The sequence below is a fragment of the Panthera uncia genome (genome assembly GCF_023721935.1).
Source record: "Panthera uncia isolate 11264 chromosome A1 unlocalized genomic scaffold, Puncia_PCG_1.0 HiC_scaffold_17, whole genome shotgun sequence".
Lineage (NCBI taxonomy): Eukaryota > Metazoa > Chordata > Mammalia > Carnivora > Felidae > Panthera > Panthera uncia.
This window is the reverse complement of record NW_026057577.1, coordinates 118,560,874-118,579,192: the sequence shown is the minus strand read 5'-3', so window position 1 is coordinate 118,579,192 and position 18,319 is coordinate 118,560,874. Positions and strand designations below refer to the sequence as shown.

The following is an 18,319-nucleotide window of genomic DNA, read 5'->3' as shown; positions in this document are numbered from 1 at the left end:
TCCTTTTTTTACATTTCCTATCTCATTTATATGTTACATAGATCAATATGTTTACAAAAATCCCTGGCATGTTTATCCATTTGTGTACACTTGGTCACCTGTTATGACCTGGTGGTGAAGTAGTCAGCATATGTTCATCTTCCCACCCCTCTCCGAGGGCACACAGTGTTGGCACTGATGGACAGCAAAGGGGATGAGAAAGGTAAAGTCTTTTACTGCCCTCCTCGTGGGAGCCATCTCAGGCATGCAGGAGTGATTCCAGGGAGTGTCCCACTCGGCCTCTGGTCCTTATAGCTCTGCATCCATCTCCTGTGCCTGTTTTTGTCCTGTCAGACACCCTGTCCTTCTGCCTCTCAAGCCTCTTTGCTAAGTCTCCTGTGCCACACACGGGAGCTTCTGCCAATGCTTTGAATCTTGGGTGTGGGGAGAGCAGTGGATAAGATGTGCCAAGTGTCAGACTCTGGACACACGTTCCCAAGTTCTCTGTGGTGGGTAATGCTGTCTAGATGGTTTAATACAGTGAAGACAACACAGGTGTTCCATACTATTCAAAATCTTTCTCTTTGCTGGAGTTTGGAGAATTTTGAAGCAATTTTTTCATAGATTTCCTTGCTGTCCTGAGTTGCTTGCTGTATACTACTTGAAATTGAGGAAGCGGATAGATTCAGATAAATGTGGCATCCCTCACTTAAATGTTTAGTATCCATACTCGGGGACTGAATAAATGCCTAGGATCAATACTTAGTGGTTACATGAATAGCAAGAGAATCTCCTACTTTAATTTCATCTAGTATAGATTTAAAAAGCTTTAGGGTACTGGTTTGGGTAACTAATAGGTGTTTATGAAACCTTTGGGAAAATGCTTTCTGATTTTCAAACATAGAGGTATATTGTATATTTAGAAACTGCCTATAGTAATAGTTTTTAGTCCTTAAAACAAATATTCATCTATTTTAATGTAGTTTTGCAAAAACGATTGCTATACCATTAAACTAGTAAATAAATGTTAATTGGTAACTAGTGTGTTTTAATAAGGGTTTCCTGTGTCCCAACAGATAATCAGTCACTTTCATATTATTTTCTAGCATTGTAAAAGTAGAAGCAATTGTCTCTTTTACCTAAAACATAACCTGATAACTTGCCTGTTGAAAACAGGCAACACAGACTATTTTGGAAGTTAAAATGTGTCTTTCAAGTCCTATACGTTGTATTTTGGATTAAACACAGAATATAGAGCTAAAGTATATTATGTTGTATGTCTTTATCTTTAAAATTATGTGAGATAATTACGTTGTTACAAATTATAGAACTAGATGTCAATTTGAAGAACAGTTTAACACATAAAGCAAACTGAACTTTTGTTGGCATTTAACCTCAATTAACTGTATTAGTAATTAGTAAGAAGATAGTTGCAGATGTGATCAGTGACTTGGTGAATTCAAGAGGAGCATAAGTAAACAGCTTTAAATTGTGCTTATGTTAATGAAGGATGGATCGTTTTTTGCTTATAACAAACTAAGTGTAAAGATAAGGAACAATCCCATTCCTGTGTTCCTACCCTCAAAATATATATAAATCCCCCTCAGTTTCACATTTTGCATACTTTTATTAGTTTAGTGGTTTGATTTCTTCAGTGTTCTTAAAGCATGCGCTATAATCTATGACTTGAATTGCAAAATTTTGGCTGTTACTCGTCCTCTGAATTATTTTGTTTCCATTTGGAAAATAGTAATGGTAATGCCAACATGCTAGGTCGTGGAGATAAGGAATTTTTAGAGTCTCTGCCTTCAAGGAGCTCACAGTTATGTTGGGAAAGACAAGCAGGCACAGTCACATGTGACGGGCTAAGTGCTAATAGAGGTAAGCACACAGTCTTATGGGAATGCCTGCCTGTACTGTTTGTTTATGATGGAAGAGACCAGGATGGTTTCCTGGAGTATTCACCCTATAATGACACCCAAAGGAAAAGGAGTTTTCCAGGAGATGGGCATTCCAGGCAAAAGAAATGAAGCATGCACAGGAATGAAGCATGCACAGGCATAGAGGAAAGAGCGTAAGCAACTTGTCTGGAATGCTGCTGGTAGGTTGAGGCCGGGGGATTGGGTCCAAGTTGAGGAATGCCAGCATGTGTAGCTGTTAGGAAGGGCTGCCCACATGGCATGCACTTAGGCATCATGGACAATCTACCAGTGGTTCAAGGGCAAGAGATGAGAAAGTGATGGGAGATAAAGCCAAGATCATATAGTTATTTTTCATAAGTGCTGTAAATGAATTCAGATTTTATTTTGGAAAACTGTGTCATTTTAAAGAAGTTTAAGCCAGGATCACATTTCTGTTTTTAGAGTCATGACGGGCAAGATAGAGTGGAGCGAGATGAAACCTACAAGGTCTAATTAAGAAGCTGTTGGAGCGATCTAAGCAAGAAGGAGAGGCTGAGTAAAGGCAGTGATAGTGGAAGAGGGTTGGAAATGTGAAGAACATTAAGGAGGCAGAGTCAACAGGATTTGGTGACCATTGAGATATGGGGGTAAATCCTAGCTCTTTGGTTTGGGTGGCTACATAGTTGGAGGTTTATTATTAATTTAGAAAAATACAGAAGGGTAAGCACTTTAGCGGTGGGAGGAGATACCAGAACTTTTGACAGATTTACCAGTGGGACACCTCATATGAAAGAGAACCTAAAGGTGACCTTTAATCATGTCTTTAAATGATTGTACCTCGTTTGCCAGAGAGGTAATGTGGAATTATAGAAACAATGTGGGTCTGGAAATCCTGACCTGACCCGAAGTCAGACGCTTAACTGACTGAGCCACTCAGGGGCCCTGGGTGGGTCTGAAAATCAGATTGGATTGCAGCTCCAATTCCAACATTTGACAGTATGATGAACTTAAATGGTCGCTTTATCTCTGGCCCTCTTTCCTTGTTTGTGTAAATAAGGGCAATAACTTACTTTACAGGGAAAAGCACTTTGCAGGCTGCTGTCCACACATCTAAAGTATAATTAATCTGTTGCTATTTCTAGACTTCATCGGACTTCCTAAGTTTTTAAAATGCAAAAGCTCAAATGACATAAAAGCCGAAATGACAATGAAAAATGAATCTCTTTTCTACTTCAGTAGATCTCTCCAAAAGCAGTTACTGCCATCATTTTCTTACTTATCCTTCCATATCTATTCTTTGCATTTTCGAGTAACCATACACAGGCATGCACACAGAGGGTTTTTTGGGAAAAAAATAGAGGCATGTAGTACAGTGTGATGCCATTTTACACTATTTAATTTTTTTTTTTTTTTAACATTTTTGAGAGAGAGAGAGGGACAGAGTGGGAGAGGGGCAGAGAGAGGAGAGAGAATCCCAAACAGGCTCCACACCCAGTACAGAGTCTGACATGGGCCTTGAACCCACAAACCGTGAGATTATGACCTGATCTAACCAACTGAACCACCCAGGTGCCCCTGAAGTCTTTTAATACATGAAAATTCAGGAATCTACTTTTTTTTTTTTTTTTTCCCCACTGTGGCTGTATGGTGTTTCAGTGTATGGGTATACCATAATTTATTTATATTGATACACATTTAGGTTGTTACTAGTCTTTTACTGTTACAGGCTATGCCTCAGTAAGCATACTTTTGCATATATCTTTGTGTACATGTTCAAGAGCAGAATTGCCAAGTCAAAGAATATGTACATTTTAAATCTTGGCATTGTTATGAAATTGCTATTTAAAGGAGCTATACCAATTTATATTTGTAGGTTTTATTTATAGTGAAAAATTATGTACTACTGAAACCACAAAACGTAACCATTGTATTTAGCAGTATCTTGCAACATTGGGGGATATGATAAGGAATTTCTGTACCAGCACTAATTCTAGGTGATTAGGTCTTTCTAATTTTCCCATCTCATGAACATTATACAAAAAACAGAGGGTTTTTTTGTCAGGGAAAAACTATAGCTCGAAGTAACTTGACTAGTATGAAGGTCACAACTAGGATCTCATCACTGGAGCCTGTTTCTCTGCAAGCGTCATGCTGTCCCTTGAATCCTCTCTCTTCTTGTCTTACTCCAGACTGCTGGAGTCTACCTGTTAGCCTGCCAGTCCTTTCATATCTCTTTCCATCTAGCTTATTGCCCTATTTCTGACTTCTCTATCTTACCTTGTCCTCCTTGTATACAACTTGAATCACTTTTTCTTGTACTCTAAGCACATTCCCTTGGCTTTTGAACCCACTTGCTCTAAAAAGGCCTCTAAAAAATCCTGGAATTATTGCGGTCAATTACCCCTACTCCCTGCTGAGCACTGTTGGAAAAAATTCATATCAGACCTTAAATTAGGCCTTTTTGGTGTCTGATTTAAAGCTTTCTTTGCCAGATTGCTATTTTGGGCCTTCAGCCCGATACTCAAGACTCTGCCCACACCTCACCCCAGCAGATGACATATCTGTCATCTTTCAAAACCCTCCATCCCCTTTACTGTTTTCATGGGCTTGCCTCTCATCCCACTGTAGTCTGGCTTCTAACCCCACCATATTACTTACACTATTCCTACTAGAGTTAGTACAATCCCCTGTTGTTATTCTACCTGACATCTCTGTTCAGTTTAGCACTTGTTTACTGCCCTCATCTTCCTGAAATTTCTTAATTTCCGCAGTGTTCTTTCCTTCTGCTTCTGGCTGTTCTGTTTCTGTTCTCTTTGCTGCTTCATTTACCTGGTGTTTTAACTTGGTGTTTCATTGAGTTCTGTCCTTGATTCTGTTATCACATAACATACTTAGAGTTTTCACCACATCAAAGGTTTTTATTACTACCTAAAGTAACTCCTGATCTGTATATCAGTCTACCTTCTATTTGACTTCAGAGGAGTCTGTTCAACTATTTACCAGACTTTTCCACCTTGAGTACCTTCAAATCAACAGATACAAAACTAAATTTATAATCTTTCTCAATACACTGCATTCCAAACCTACTTGGATTTCTGTGTTCTTGATTCTGATTGGCATTCTAAGCTAGAGGTCTGAGAATCATTATTGATACCTTCTCCCTCTTACTCCTCACCCATGTTGTTCTGTACCTCTGTGTCTCTGCCTAGAATACATTTCCTTCTTTCCTTCACTTATTCCATTCCAGGCAGAATTAATCCCTCTCCTTTTGTGCTGCTGCCTTACATTTTCCATTGCCCTTTATTCTGAAACAGGTTTTCTACAGTACATTGCAGGTGTTTATTTGTATATATTTCACGTTCATAAGATACTGTGGCCTGTGATACGAAGTTTTTTTTTTTTTTTTTTTAATTTTTTTTTTCAACGTTTTTTAATTTATTTTTGGGACAGAGAGAGACATAGCATGAACGGGGGAGGGGCAGAGAGAGAGGGAGACACAGAATCGGAAACAGGCTCCAGGCTCCGAGTCATCAGCCCAGAGCCTGACGCGGGGCTCGAACTCACGGACCGTGAGATCGTGACCTGGCTGAAGTCGGACGCTTAACCGACTGCGCCACCCAGGCGCCCCGATACGAAGTTTTTAAAGAAGGGCAATTTATCTTCATCACCTAGCACATGGTCTGGCACATAGTAAGTGCTCAAAAAAATACTTGTGGAATGGATAGTGATGCATTTCCCCAAAATAGAGATTGAGCTTGATTTTTACCTAAGGGAAAATTTGCACTTTTAAGAAATGCTAAAACATAGAACTCAGATCCAATTTTTATTTCTTCCTCAGAGTACAGATTCAATTATAATAATCACTGAAAACTTATTATTTTCACCTCTAGAAGAGTCTTCTGGATGTGATAGAAAACATCTGAATTACAAATTCAGACCTTCCTCTCAAGAAAGTGCTATTAGAATTAACCAAAAAGAAAAAAATTTACTTGCTTTTTCTGTTTTTCTTGATTTGCCAATAGAATTTTTTTTCTATTCGAATAGGTGAAAAACCTTTTGAATGTCCAAATTGTCATGAAAGATTTGCTAGAAATAGCACCCTCAAATGTCACCTGACTGCGTGCCAAACTGGAGTGGGGGCAAAAAAGGGAAGAAAGAAGCTTTATGAATGTCAGGTACGTGTGGGTGTATTCTGTCCTTAGCAAAGGAGTTGGGTGTTTGAAATCATTAAAAGTGAAGGGTAGCAGAGTCTAGAGTAAAAGTATAGAGCTGGCAGTTTGGAAAGAATGAGTAAAAAACATCATCCATCGTTTTGATTTTATTTATTTTTTTCATCGTTTTGATTTTAGAAGGGAGATTAGAATAGGGTTTTTTGGGTTGTTGCCTTTTTTTTTTTTTTCCAACTCAACTCTAGATGACATCAATGTCAATAAAATTATGTCCTAAATAACAGGTAACCTGAAACTATTCTTCACCGTTGAGCAAACAATAGAATTAGGGAGTGGAGCAGTGGAAGGCTCACTGGCTGTGATCAGCTTTTTTTCCATGATTAGTGTATATGTATCCCAAATAATTTAATGGTTCTAAATGCTAATGATATATTGTAGGAAATTATAATATTGGTACTTTATATCCCTTGAATTTATATGACATTTAAGCAATGAAGGCAGTATTATGTTTCCTACATTGCATCTAAGTTGTTAGCTACATCAGCTAAAAGACCAAATAAACAACATAATTATGAACTCTCTTAGATCACATTATAAATGTCATATTCATAACATTTTTCAGAAAAATCTTCAAATTTTTCCTTAACAGAGAATAAATGCATTCATGCTTTCTTCGGCTTGAATATTAGTAGTGTTAAAACCATATGTTTGGTTATTTCAGGTCTGTAACAGTGTGTTTAACAGCTGGGACCAGTTCAAAGATCATTTGGTAATACACACTGGTGATAAACCCAACCATTGTACTTTATGTGACTTGTGGTTTATGCAAGGAAATGAATTAAGGAGGCATCTCAGTGATACTCACAATATTTCAGAGCGTCTAGTAACTGAAGAAGTTCTTTCAGTAGAAACACGTGTGCAAACTGAACCTGTGACATCAATGACTATTATAGAACAAGTTGGGAAAGTGCATGTGTTACCATTGCTTCAGGTTCAAGTGGATTCAGCACAAGTGACTGTGGAACAGGTCCATCCAGATCTGCTCCAGGACAGCCAAGTGCATGATTCACATATGAGCGAGCTTCCAGAGCAGGTTCAGGTGAGTTATCTAGAAGTGGGTCGGATTCAGACTGAAGAAGGTACTGAAGTACATGTGGAGGAGCTGCACGTTGAACGGGTAAATCAGATGCCAGTGGAAGTACAAACTGAACTTCTAGAAGCTGACTTGGAACAAGTGACCCCTGAAATCATGAACCAGGAGGAGAGCGAGACCACCCAAGCAGATGCTGCTGAAGCTGCCAGAGAAGATCATGAAGATGCTGAGGGTTTAGAGACCAAAACAACAGTGGATTCCCAAGCTGAAAGGGCAGGGAGTGAAAACAGAACACCTATGCCTGTTTTAGAGTGAAATAACAAATGAATATATTTTTAAATTAATGTGTTGGGTTTTTGAACTGATCATGGGCAGTGTGACTGTCCTTAAGCTAACAGACAAGTGGACCAAAGTTAAAGTCTTTCCTGTTGTGAACTGTTTCTATTGAAACAAACTGATTCCAACGCCCCCCCCCCCCCCACACACACACACTTAATGCCACACAGGAGGGATCTTTCCCATAAGTAATGGGAAGCTTTGAGAAGTATTATTTCTGGAAACTTAAATGGATTATATTCTTATTATATAGTTGGGTACGAATGTATCTATTTTCATTGTGATAAGGGTTCTCCCTCTCTCTTTCCCAGGTCACGTCCTTTCTCAGATTTTTTCCATGTTGTAAAATCAAAAGTAAAATCATTAGAATACAAACTCGTGTATTCTAATGCATGTTAGAAAATTGAATATATAGGAAACACAAGGCTGCATGAAGAAAAGTACATTGTTACTGTGCAGTTAAATTTTGGCTTCTGGCTTTCTTTAGTTTGAACAAACTTCTTGTCTATACTGATAGTCACAAATGTCATCTCTGCAACGGAAACAGTGGTGGTGGCAAAATTTGTAGAATGTAAAACAAAAAAAAAAAACAAAAAAAACCCACACACACCCATGTGCCTTTTCAAAGCCAACTAAACTTCTATAAAACATCTCTGGTTCTTTCAAAGTTTGTGTTGTAAGGAGCGAGGTAGGTGATGCTGTAGTACTTTGTTTTTGCTTATAATGGCAACTAGCAATTCTTTTTCTTGGTAACTTAAGGTAGGGTGAGAAATAGCATTTAATGGCAACTGAAGGGCCATTTCCGATTGGGAAAATTCATTTATATCTGTGGTAAACTTTTTTTTTTTTTTTTTTAATGAAAAGTTGCACTAATATTTTACCACCAGATGAAAAAAAGGAGCATCATTTAAAAATTAATGTATTTAAAGTAAAGTACAGAGAAAAACATGTATATAATATATCAGGCTTTGTTTTGAATGAATCTTTTTCCCCGATCCTTAATGTAAAGATCTTGTGCTATAACTTTTAAAGCCATACAAATAAGAGTGCTAAACTGTGGACTTAAAAGTAGGTGTGTAAATATTTTTAATCAGTATTACTTGGAAAATAAAATATAACAACCACATAAAATAAACCAATATGCTATTTTCTTTACCTGTTAAATATTGGGAGATATTTACATTTTTAAAGTAAAGTTTAAAATTATGTGTTCATGACTCGTTTTTCTCTTTACTAGTATAGAAGTGGTTTCGTGGTCCAAGATCTTCACTCATTTGTATTAACATGACTGATACGTGAATTAAGATATGCCGTTCTCAGTATGCACCTCTAATCCCCAAAAATCAGTTCAGAAGAACGGGAGGAGGAAGAGGTTGGCATTTGTGGTTCTTCCACGGTGGGGCACAACAGCCAATGGAATTTGTTAGGAAGAGCCTACTTTTAATGCACTTTCTCCTCTTACCTAGTGTGTTCAGTTTAAAAGATCAGTTCAGCTTCTCCTTTGGTAATCCTAGTGGTTCGGTGGTATCACATTTATGACCTGTTTCAAAGGGAATGGCTTCCCACAAGTGGAGAGGTCACAGATTGAGAGAATACAGGAAGAGGAGATGGAGTTTTTATTTTAAGGTTAAAAAAGTATATGAATATTTCCAAGTCTGTTCTGTTCGGCAATTGGACACTTACACAAAGCTTACATAGGTGTTTTCTTTCTTCAAAGTCAGAAAATGATAGAATTAAATTATATTACATGGAATTTTCAGTTTGCCTTAAGATATCCAGGTTCCTGAGTTAGTTATAACTTAAAAAGAAAAAAAAAAAAAATTCCTGACAGATAGTGGTTTCAGGTATGTAAGTTACTAGTTAGTATCTAGCGAATTTTGAATGCTGAAAATAGCTCATGATGTCCCCTTTAAGCCAAGATATGAAGCGAGGTTTATTTTTAAACATAATCTTAAAAAGGCTCTGACCACAACGTCGAGATCATGGACAAAGGCACAAGAAAGTATTGAAAAGCACAACAGAATACTAAAAATTTAACATTTGAGCGTTCAGATTTGGCAAGGCCTTTCAAAACAGGTTTGAGGATCAGATACAGTTCCTTTTACTTTTCCCAAAAGGTATATAGGCTTTATCAGTGTATCCTGAATGCCGGTAAATTTGATTGCAGAAGGAGAGGAAAACTACCCACTGGTGGTAAACCATATGTTGATTAGGCTTTGCAGTTTGCAAAGCATTTTACATATAATAAAACAACTATGAAAACCCATGATGTGTATTTAAGAACTGAACTGAATATATTGTTTCCTCTCATTTTACTCCTAGTGGCATTTTTAGGTCTACAGTGGCAGCTGGTCCTTAGAGTGCCAGACACTGATCAGCAAAGGAATCCCACGTGCACAGCAGAATGATAGATAGGAGAGCCTCTTCTGTCTCCCCTATTCCACCGATCTAACACACAGCAGTGCTCGGATTCTCTAACACCAACTGGGTGTCCAACAAGTCACTTTTGACAACAGCCCGAGTTAGCGTAGACTCCACAAGTGATCAGTAGTAGTAGCACAAGACTGCCCTTGCTTCAGACGGTAGCCAAAAATGGGGTACCAAGGATACCTGCACTTCTGCCCTGCCGACTACAAATCAGGGGTCCCTGCCCCCTTGTCAGATTCAATACACTAGAACAACTCAGTACTGAGGAAGGCACCACACTTCTGAGTACAGTTTTATCATAAAGGATACAACCCAGGGGCTCCTGGCTGGCTCAGCTGATTTAAGAGTATGTGTGCGACTCTTGATCTCTTGAGTTGTAAGTTTGAGCCCCACGTTGGTGTAGAGATTACCTAAAATCTCTTTAAAAAGAAAAAAGGAGGTGGTGGGGGGGGGGGGAATCCAGGAACAGCCAAATGGTTGCAAAGGGCAAAGGGGGTTGGGGGAGTGGAGTAGGTAGAGCTTCCAGGCTCTCCTGGTGCTCCACCCTCCCTGCACATGGATGTGTTCACCAACCTGGGAGCTCTCTTAACCCCTTAATCTTTTCTTTTTTTACTAAGGTTTCATTACCTAGATGTGATTGATTAAATCATTAGCCCTTGATTACTGAATTCCCTGTCCAGCCCTTCCATCCTGGATATCTTGGGGTGTGGCTGGTAGTTCTAGCCCTCTAATTATGTGGTTAGTTCCTCTGGCGACCACTGCCAAGATCACCTCATTAGCATAAACTCAGGGATGAGCAAAAGGGAGCTTATGATAAAAGACATCAGGAAATTCCAAGGGTTTTAAGAGCTCTGTGCCAAGAACCAGGGTCAAAGACTGGATACATATTTTTTATTATACCACACCTACAATCTGAGATTCAAAGGAACACTAAACAGAACTCTAATAATACATGTAAAACCCAGAAGTCTTTTGAATATGCACAAAAAGAGAAGGTTCTTACAGTCTTACTAGTTTAAAAATGCTACCATCCTCATACACTGTTGAAAGTAGGAATATTTTCGTGGAAATGTAAATGCTTCTGTTTCTGCTACATTCAACTTGGAATTAAAGATACCAAGATTGAAAGGGTCTTTGAAGGTATAGACTACCCACTTGATAATTGGAATAAGCCAACAGTACTGAGGCCTAAATATAGATAAAAGTCTACACCAGAATATCAAGTGTGTCTTAATGAACATCTTCAATTTAGCATGGGTTGTTTTATTTTTTATTAAAAAAATTTTTTTAATGTTTGTTTATTATTGAGAGAGAGACACAGAGCATGAGCAGGGGAGGGGTCGAGAGAGGGGGAGACACAGAATCTGAAGCAGGCTCTAGGCCCTGAGCTGTCAGCACAGAGCCCGATATGGGGCTCGAACACACAAACTGAGATCATGACCTGGCAGAAGTCGGTTGCCTAGCCTAAAAGTTTAGCCTGATTCTGTTGGACAAAATAGCTTTGCTTTCATTAGGTTAACACTGTTGGCTGCATCAGGGGAGGGGAGAACCTAAGCTCAATGTTTAATAGATATAATGTTCTGAGCTGTGCTATGGCTCTTACAGAATTTGTCATAAGAGATCTAAATGAGAAGCAGCAGGAATTAAAACTATTAAACCCTCACCACCAACAACAATCAATAGGATCCTCTGTAGTTAACTGGAGGCCCAGAAGTGTATTGCTTTAAAATGGTAAATGCAGAGGCTGTCATTATAAATGTATTCTGACCTTATGGGGATATCTTAAAACTACTCTGTGTTGTATAAACATTGCTTCGTTAATCCTGTTGACGTGGTAAATAGGAAGGCAGGCCCTGAATGCAGTATTTTCTTCTCACCTTTCCTAAAACCTAATATCACACATAATTATTCACCCACCTTGTTGGGCATTGCACCAAAATATAGGCCAGGATAGAAAAATCTTGTAACCTAAAAGCATCATTTATGAATCACTTAGTATATGCCAAACAATCATCTCAATGACTTCATGAGGTAAATATAAATGGAGGAAATTAAGAGAAGGAGGAGATGAGAAACAGCTGGTAAAGAATGGAGCCAGTATTTGAAACCAAGGAAATTGACTCCATAGGCACAGTCTTGATCACTAAAATACAGTTACCTTTGTATGAGATCTCTTTGTGGTTGACAACATGGGATTGCACAGAGCAAAAGCTAAATATCCATTTTCTTTTTGGAATCCACATCAGCCCTTGATAGGTTTTGGGGTGGAGGGAGCAGGAGATCAGAAAAGCTGGCAAGATACATGCAGCAAATTGTCTTTTTTTTTTTAATTTTTTTTTTACATTTTATTTATTTTTGATAGAGATGGAGCACAAGTGGGGGAGGGGCAGAGAGAGAGAGGGAGACACAGAATCCGAAGCAGGCTCCAGGCTTTGAGCTGTCAGCACAGAGCCTGACGCGGGGCTCGAACTCACAAACCGCGAGATCATGACCTGAGCCGAAGTGGAATGCCCAACTGACTGAGCCACCCAGGCGCCCTGCGAATTGTCTTCTGATGTCTCCTTGCTGACTCCTTGCCCTGAGACCATACTGTCTAGGTAATTGTTCTCCAACTTAGTGTGTGTCAGAATCTTGCTAAAACACACATTGATAGATCCCACACCCGGAGTTGCGGATTCAGTTGGTCTGGGTTAGGGCCCAAGAAATTGCATATCTAACAAGTTCCTGGGTACTACTAATACCCTCAGTCCTGGAACCACTATCAGTTGAACAGCAGACATAGGACACTTCAAGAAAGCACAGATGAGTAGCCAGTGGAATGGACCTTTTTGACAGTCTTTTTTTTTATGGTGTAGTCAGGTGCTACTCTAAAAATATCCTGTTAACTATTGTTCATGTTTATCATTCATGTAATGGACTGGACTAAGGCAGTTGTCTTAGGTTTTATAATTTCAAGCAAGAACATTGTGCTTATTTTCAATAAATCATTGCTTTTCTGTTTCTAAAGTGAAAATGCCACAAAGACAAGAAATGTTAGAGAATAATAAGAAATTAAAAGCCAGAAAGTCAGAATAATGGACTAGGAATACTTTGCTTCTTCTGGGTAACTCAAACACACTTTAGACACAAAATCTTAGCTAATATCTGTTGAGAAGTAAATGCCAATATATGAATTCACTTAAGAGAACAGCTGATCATTAGCTGTGGTTTTGCGGTCTGGTAAACTGCCTATATGAGGACAGAAACTGTCCTGTAAAATAATAGTTATCTATTAGACACAGCTAGGAAACACTTTGGAGGGAATACTATGGGTTCAGAACCCTGGCCCAATTAAAATGGGGCTTATTTAAAACTAAAGACTCAAAGGTAATGGTTCAAATTTGATTTTTATAAATTTTCATAAAAAATAATTTTGCTCAAGTATCAATGGGCCTGGAGCTCTTAAACTATTCTTCCTTGCCCAATTGTAAGTAATACCCAAGTGCCAATTATAAGAACATATTACACTAATTGCTGTATGTGTTTACACGGTCAAGAAAAGTGTAGAGTAAAATTGCTACAACCGTGAGAATCTCAGCGACTCAAATTTCATGGTGAAAATTACATTTTAATGAAAATTTCTCAAGATCACAGTTTTTTTTTTCTTTTTCTTCTCTATTTGTTGTATTTTACCTATGGAAGAAAGTTCAATATTGAACATTAGACTAAATGACGAGGCAGGAAGATCTCAAGTGAATTAAATAAAGTACCAAGAATATCGATAGAATTTAAACTGACTGGCAGAGGCAGGGGCAGTGGCCCCTCATTCAGCCACTGAAATTTGTGACCTCTTTCTTTTTTCATTTTGTTATTAATATTAAATTACACCTATACAAGTAAAAGATTCACATATTTTAGGAAATAAGAAAGCAAAAAAATCTACTCTAGGACCCATTAACCAGAAATAACTGTTGTTACCATTACATGAATATATGAATATCTATCTCTACACACACACACACACACACACACACACACACACACACGTGAGAGCAAGAGAGAGAGAAAGAAGGAAAAGGAGAAGAAGAAAAAGAAGAAGGAAAAGGAAGAGGAGAGAGGGAGATGCAGAGAGGACTTTTTAAAGCAGGATTACCATGCTAGTTTTAATTCTTTCAGTTTAATTTTGCTTAATTTAACAAATAAGCAGAATAAAATGGTAAAGCTCAGAAAAATCTTTATTGCAAGAAATATTAGTTCCTTTTTTTTAATTTTTTTTTTAATGTTTATTTTTGAGACAGAGAGAGACAGAGCATGAGCGGGGGAGGGGCAGAGAGAGAGGGAGACACAGAATGCAAAGCAGTCTCCAGGCTCTGAGCTGTCAGCACAGAGCCTGACATGGGGCTTGAACTCACGGAGTGTGAGATCATGACCTGAGCTGAAGTCGGCCACTTAACTGACTGAGCCACCCAGGCGCCCCAAGAAATATTAGTTCTTAAAAGATTCTTATAAAGTTAAGGACAAAGGATTTCAATAAATACTGATTGTGATTCATTTTTAAACTGTCAATTGACCCCCTGCTGTGAAATGATGAAATTGGCATTCTCATGCTTCCACCTTGTGATCTTATTGTATTTGCACTGACAAGGCTTATAAAATCAGTGTGCAGGTTCAACAGCTAATCAATTACAACCAAGAGAGAATTTGTGAAATATCAGATCTGAAGAAATTACCAGAGTGTAAAAGAAGTTAAACAGAAGGTAAAAATCTGGAAAACATGAAAAAGGACATGAGATAGAATGAGCTCTGACATACATAATGTCCAACTCGAAATCCTAAAAGAAAGGTAAAACATGGGAGAGGAGTCATATTCAAAGAGATTGGGAATTTTGGAAAGACATGAATTATCAGATTTAGGTAGCACACAGATCCTAAACAGGATAAAGACATTTTTTTTTTCTGGAACCACATATGCCTTTTGAGTTGCAGACCCAGTTCTACAGCGCTATGCAGTCTTAGAAAAGTTTTGTTTTATCTCCTCTCCCAAGATTTGCCAAATATCCCTATCAGAGGAAAGGAGGAAGGAGAGTAGGAATAGTCCAACCCCAGGAATAGCCCAGGTTCACATTCAGCAGGGATGCAGTGTACCAGGTAACAATATCCAGAAAATGAGTAGAATGTCCCCATATGCCCTAGAATAGTACCAAATGTGGAACGATCCCTCAGAACTTGAAATAGCAAAAGTAGCTACCACTTATTAAGCACTTATTAGAAGAAGTGCTGACCTGCTTGGGGCCCCAACTACTTAGAGACTGTGATGAAAGGAGCATACTTTAAACACTTTCAGTGGGGGATACTCCCACCAACCACTCCAAGCCCATGGACTCCAGGTTAAGACAACCTAGTTAAACTGTTCGCCAGTAACTTTATCTCATTAATTCTCACAATTCCCAGAGGACAGATGAAAAAACTGAGGTTAGAAGATGCTTGCAACTAAAGAGTTCATACAGCTAATAAGTGGCAGAGCTGGGAGTCAAGGTGTAACTTTATGACTCAAAGGTCTAAACTTTTAGCCACTGCCAGGAGGCTCTCAAAGCATAGAACAAGTACCTCCTGGGTTAGAATCATCCAGGACTACTTTCTGCCAACACAATGGAGCAGGGTTTAGAAAACCGACACTAAATGGACTTTATAGGTTTTTTCTTTTGGAAAGTAATATTTTTCTGACATTAAAATATTTTTTTCTGACATATACGTCCATTGTAGAAAAAAAATGCTGAAAATATTAAGGTTATTTAAACCACCTGTAATTCCACCAGTTCACAAAAAACATTACCAATATCTAGTGTATTTCCTTCTACTCAAACATATCACAAATTTGTATCATTCTGCTTTGTAACTTTTGCTTTCACTTAATATGTTGAAAATATTTCCCCATACTCTTCAAAACAACAATTTTTAGCTTCTATATGCTGTTACATTGTAATCAACCTACTGAATGGCCCTTTCTAGGAGAAAACAACACTTCTTTCAAGTGGAGGGAACTGAATGAACAGTCAGTCCTATATGACTGGGGTCCCAGGACTTTCAAGGGAAAGGAAAGCGTGAAGGAATGGTTCTGATTTGAAAGGGAGTAGACCCCAGCAGAATAGCTGCAGGAGAAATAGGGGTGCAGGAGGCTTCTGGAATGGAATCTGGCCAATGGACTTTAGAAGTCGTCTCTGATGCTGAAGTTTTCCTTTTCTGTGATAGCCTCAGGTCTTCAGTAACCTTCCAAGCCACTAGAATCTAGTATTTATGATACTCCATGGGGGCATGATGCAAGGGTCTATGAGAGAGTCCATGTTCGGTTGTGAGTTTGAAGTTCTTGGCTTCCAGGCAGTTTCCTTATGAACTCCTATCCTGTGTATTGTCATGTTATAGGATTCAAGGAGTATTTTATATGACATTTTTAAACATGTAAACTGTTACCCTGCTTTAGGAGGAAAACAAGGGGCGCCTGGCTGGCTCATTCAGTGGAGCATGTGACTTTTGATCTCCGAGTTCTGGGTTCCAGACCACAGATTACTTAAAAATAAAATCTTTCAAAAAAGAAAGAAAGAAAACAAGCTGATGGCATGTGCTATCTTAGAGACTGCTCTTTGATAAGTTTATTTTTGAGAGAGAACGAGAGTGTGAGTGCATATGAGTTGGTGAGGGGCAGAGAGAGAGGAAGAGTGAGAATCGCAAGCAGGCTCCACACTCAGCACGGAGCCCAATGCCGGGCTGGAACTCACAAATGGGGAGATCATGACCTGAGCCAAAATCAGGAGTTGGATGCTTAACCAACTAAGCCATCCAACTAAAGACTGCTCTTAAAAGAAAAAAAATGCCTCTTATCTTTTAAGGAAAGGGCCTCCCTTTAAAGACAAACCTTTCTCACAGAGAACTTTTATCCTGTAAAGTAGATAACCACTCTCATCAAACAAGGAAGCAAACATTCCAGGTTGTTTTGGTTTCTCGCCAATCTCAGTGGCCAGTCCCTGGAGCTGTCCAAGGTTTTATTTCTTCCTCTTCCTGTTCCTGGTCCCTTCAATCACACAAAGAGGCATCAGAGTGAGGAAGAAAAGCACTGACTCTGGAGTCAGACTGCCTAGGTTTGAATTCCAGCACCAGCATTGGACAGCTGAGCAGTCAAATAACCTTTCTGAGCTGTTTCCTTACCTGTCCAAAGAGATGGTAATAATACCTAAAATAAGGTTATCGTGAGGATTTAATCAGTTACTCTTTTGAAAATATTTATAATAAGGCCTGGCAAATAGCAAAACAAGGAATCTTTGGGTTCCCTAATTTCCACCATAAATAGATTTAAAACTCATTCATCTACACTTTTGCTTTCGTAAATATTGCCCTGGCAATCAGGAAGACAGCATCTGGGAGCATGAGGAGGTGGAAAGAGTGCTTGCTGAGCTGTGACTTAGGGTGCTGGTCTTGGCTTTGCCATTAACCAAGCTGTGTGATCCTTGTTAACTGACCTCTCTGATCTCACTTTCCTCCTCTGTAAAATGAAGGACTTGAACTTCAGTGGATAACCTCTAGTTATCCTACGGGTTTTGCTAGTCTGTGAATCGCATTCTCCGCTCAACACTCAATTCAGTGACTTGGCTTCCTTGTTTGTAAACTGTAAAAATATTTGGCACCTACCATCAGCCGGAGGGTTATAGCTGGGGAGTAGGCAAGAGATTAGGGATTCACAGTCTAAATGACACCATAGGAACTGGATATATTGTATGGGAGGGATCCGGGCAGAGGGTGGCATTAGCACTTCTTTCTGCAGAGCCTAAACCCTGCCAGACTCACCCGAAGGAGCTGTCACGGTGGGTCTGCTGGAAACCCCGTTCTGTTGGTAAGCTTGCTGGGTCCCGGTCTACCAAGGACACGGGAAACCTTTGATCAAGAGGCTCGAGAGGCTCAGTACGAGGCGTGAGCGGACGAGAGCTGTGTCAACCCTCTTTTGGCTGTGTCGCCGGTTCTCATCCATCCCGTAGGAGGGACTCTCTCTGTGAGAGGGCCAACCCCCCTCCCCCTCCTCCAGTGTCTGCGATGGGTGTCCCCGCGCCGCGCACCCCCCCTCCCTCCAGCCCCTCCTTCCTGGCTGCCATAGAAACCGGCCTACGAGGTCCGGGCCCGAGTCCCGGAGCCTGACCGGCCCCTGGCCCCCTCCCCCGGGCCAGCCCCCCGCTCCCTATTGGTCCTCCGGGGAAACGCTGCGGGGCGCCTCTGTCCCCGCTGCAGAGCCCGGGCCGGGGCCAGCGGGCGGGGTTTGCCGGGGCCGCTGTCGGTCAGGTCCGCGGTCCCTGACAGCTCAGGGAGCCTCCCGCGCGGCCACGGCGCCCGCCACCCACGCATCTCCCGCGCCGCGCTCGCTTCAGCTCCAACCGCCCCCAGCTCCTGGCCCC

General features: G+C 39.9%; 1 protein-coding gene and 1 long non-coding RNA gene across 9 annotated transcripts in view; one reads left to right on the top strand and one right to left on the bottom strand.

Moving 5' to 3' along the window:
- Positions 1–8,690, top strand: part of ZNF131 (zinc finger protein 131) — a 30,248-nt gene extending 21,558 nt beyond the window's left edge. For 7 of the 8 annotated variants that reach the window (XM_049648120.1, XM_049648122.1, XM_049648117.1 and 4 more), the window contains 2 exons: positions 5,925–6,055; positions 6,771–8,690. In XM_049648120.1, the coding sequence (XP_049504077.1) occupies positions 5,925–6,055; positions 6,771–7,457 (818 nt within the window). In that variant the 3' untranslated portion in view covers positions 7,458–8,690. The remainder of the gene's footprint in view (positions 1–5,924; positions 6,056–6,770) is intronic. The other variant, XM_049648123.1, reaches the window with a different exon arrangement.
- Positions 8,691–13,501: 4,811 nt separating this feature from the next.
- Positions 13,502–17,957, bottom strand: LOC125934617 (uncharacterized). Its single transcript, XR_007461472.1, has 3 exons — positions 17,721–17,957; positions 16,795–16,950; positions 13,502–13,577 (listed from the first exon to the last, which is right to left on the bottom strand). It is a non-coding gene; the product is annotated as an uncharacterized LOC125934617 (long non-coding RNA).
- Between the last annotated feature and the right edge of the window lie 362 nt (positions 17,958–18,319).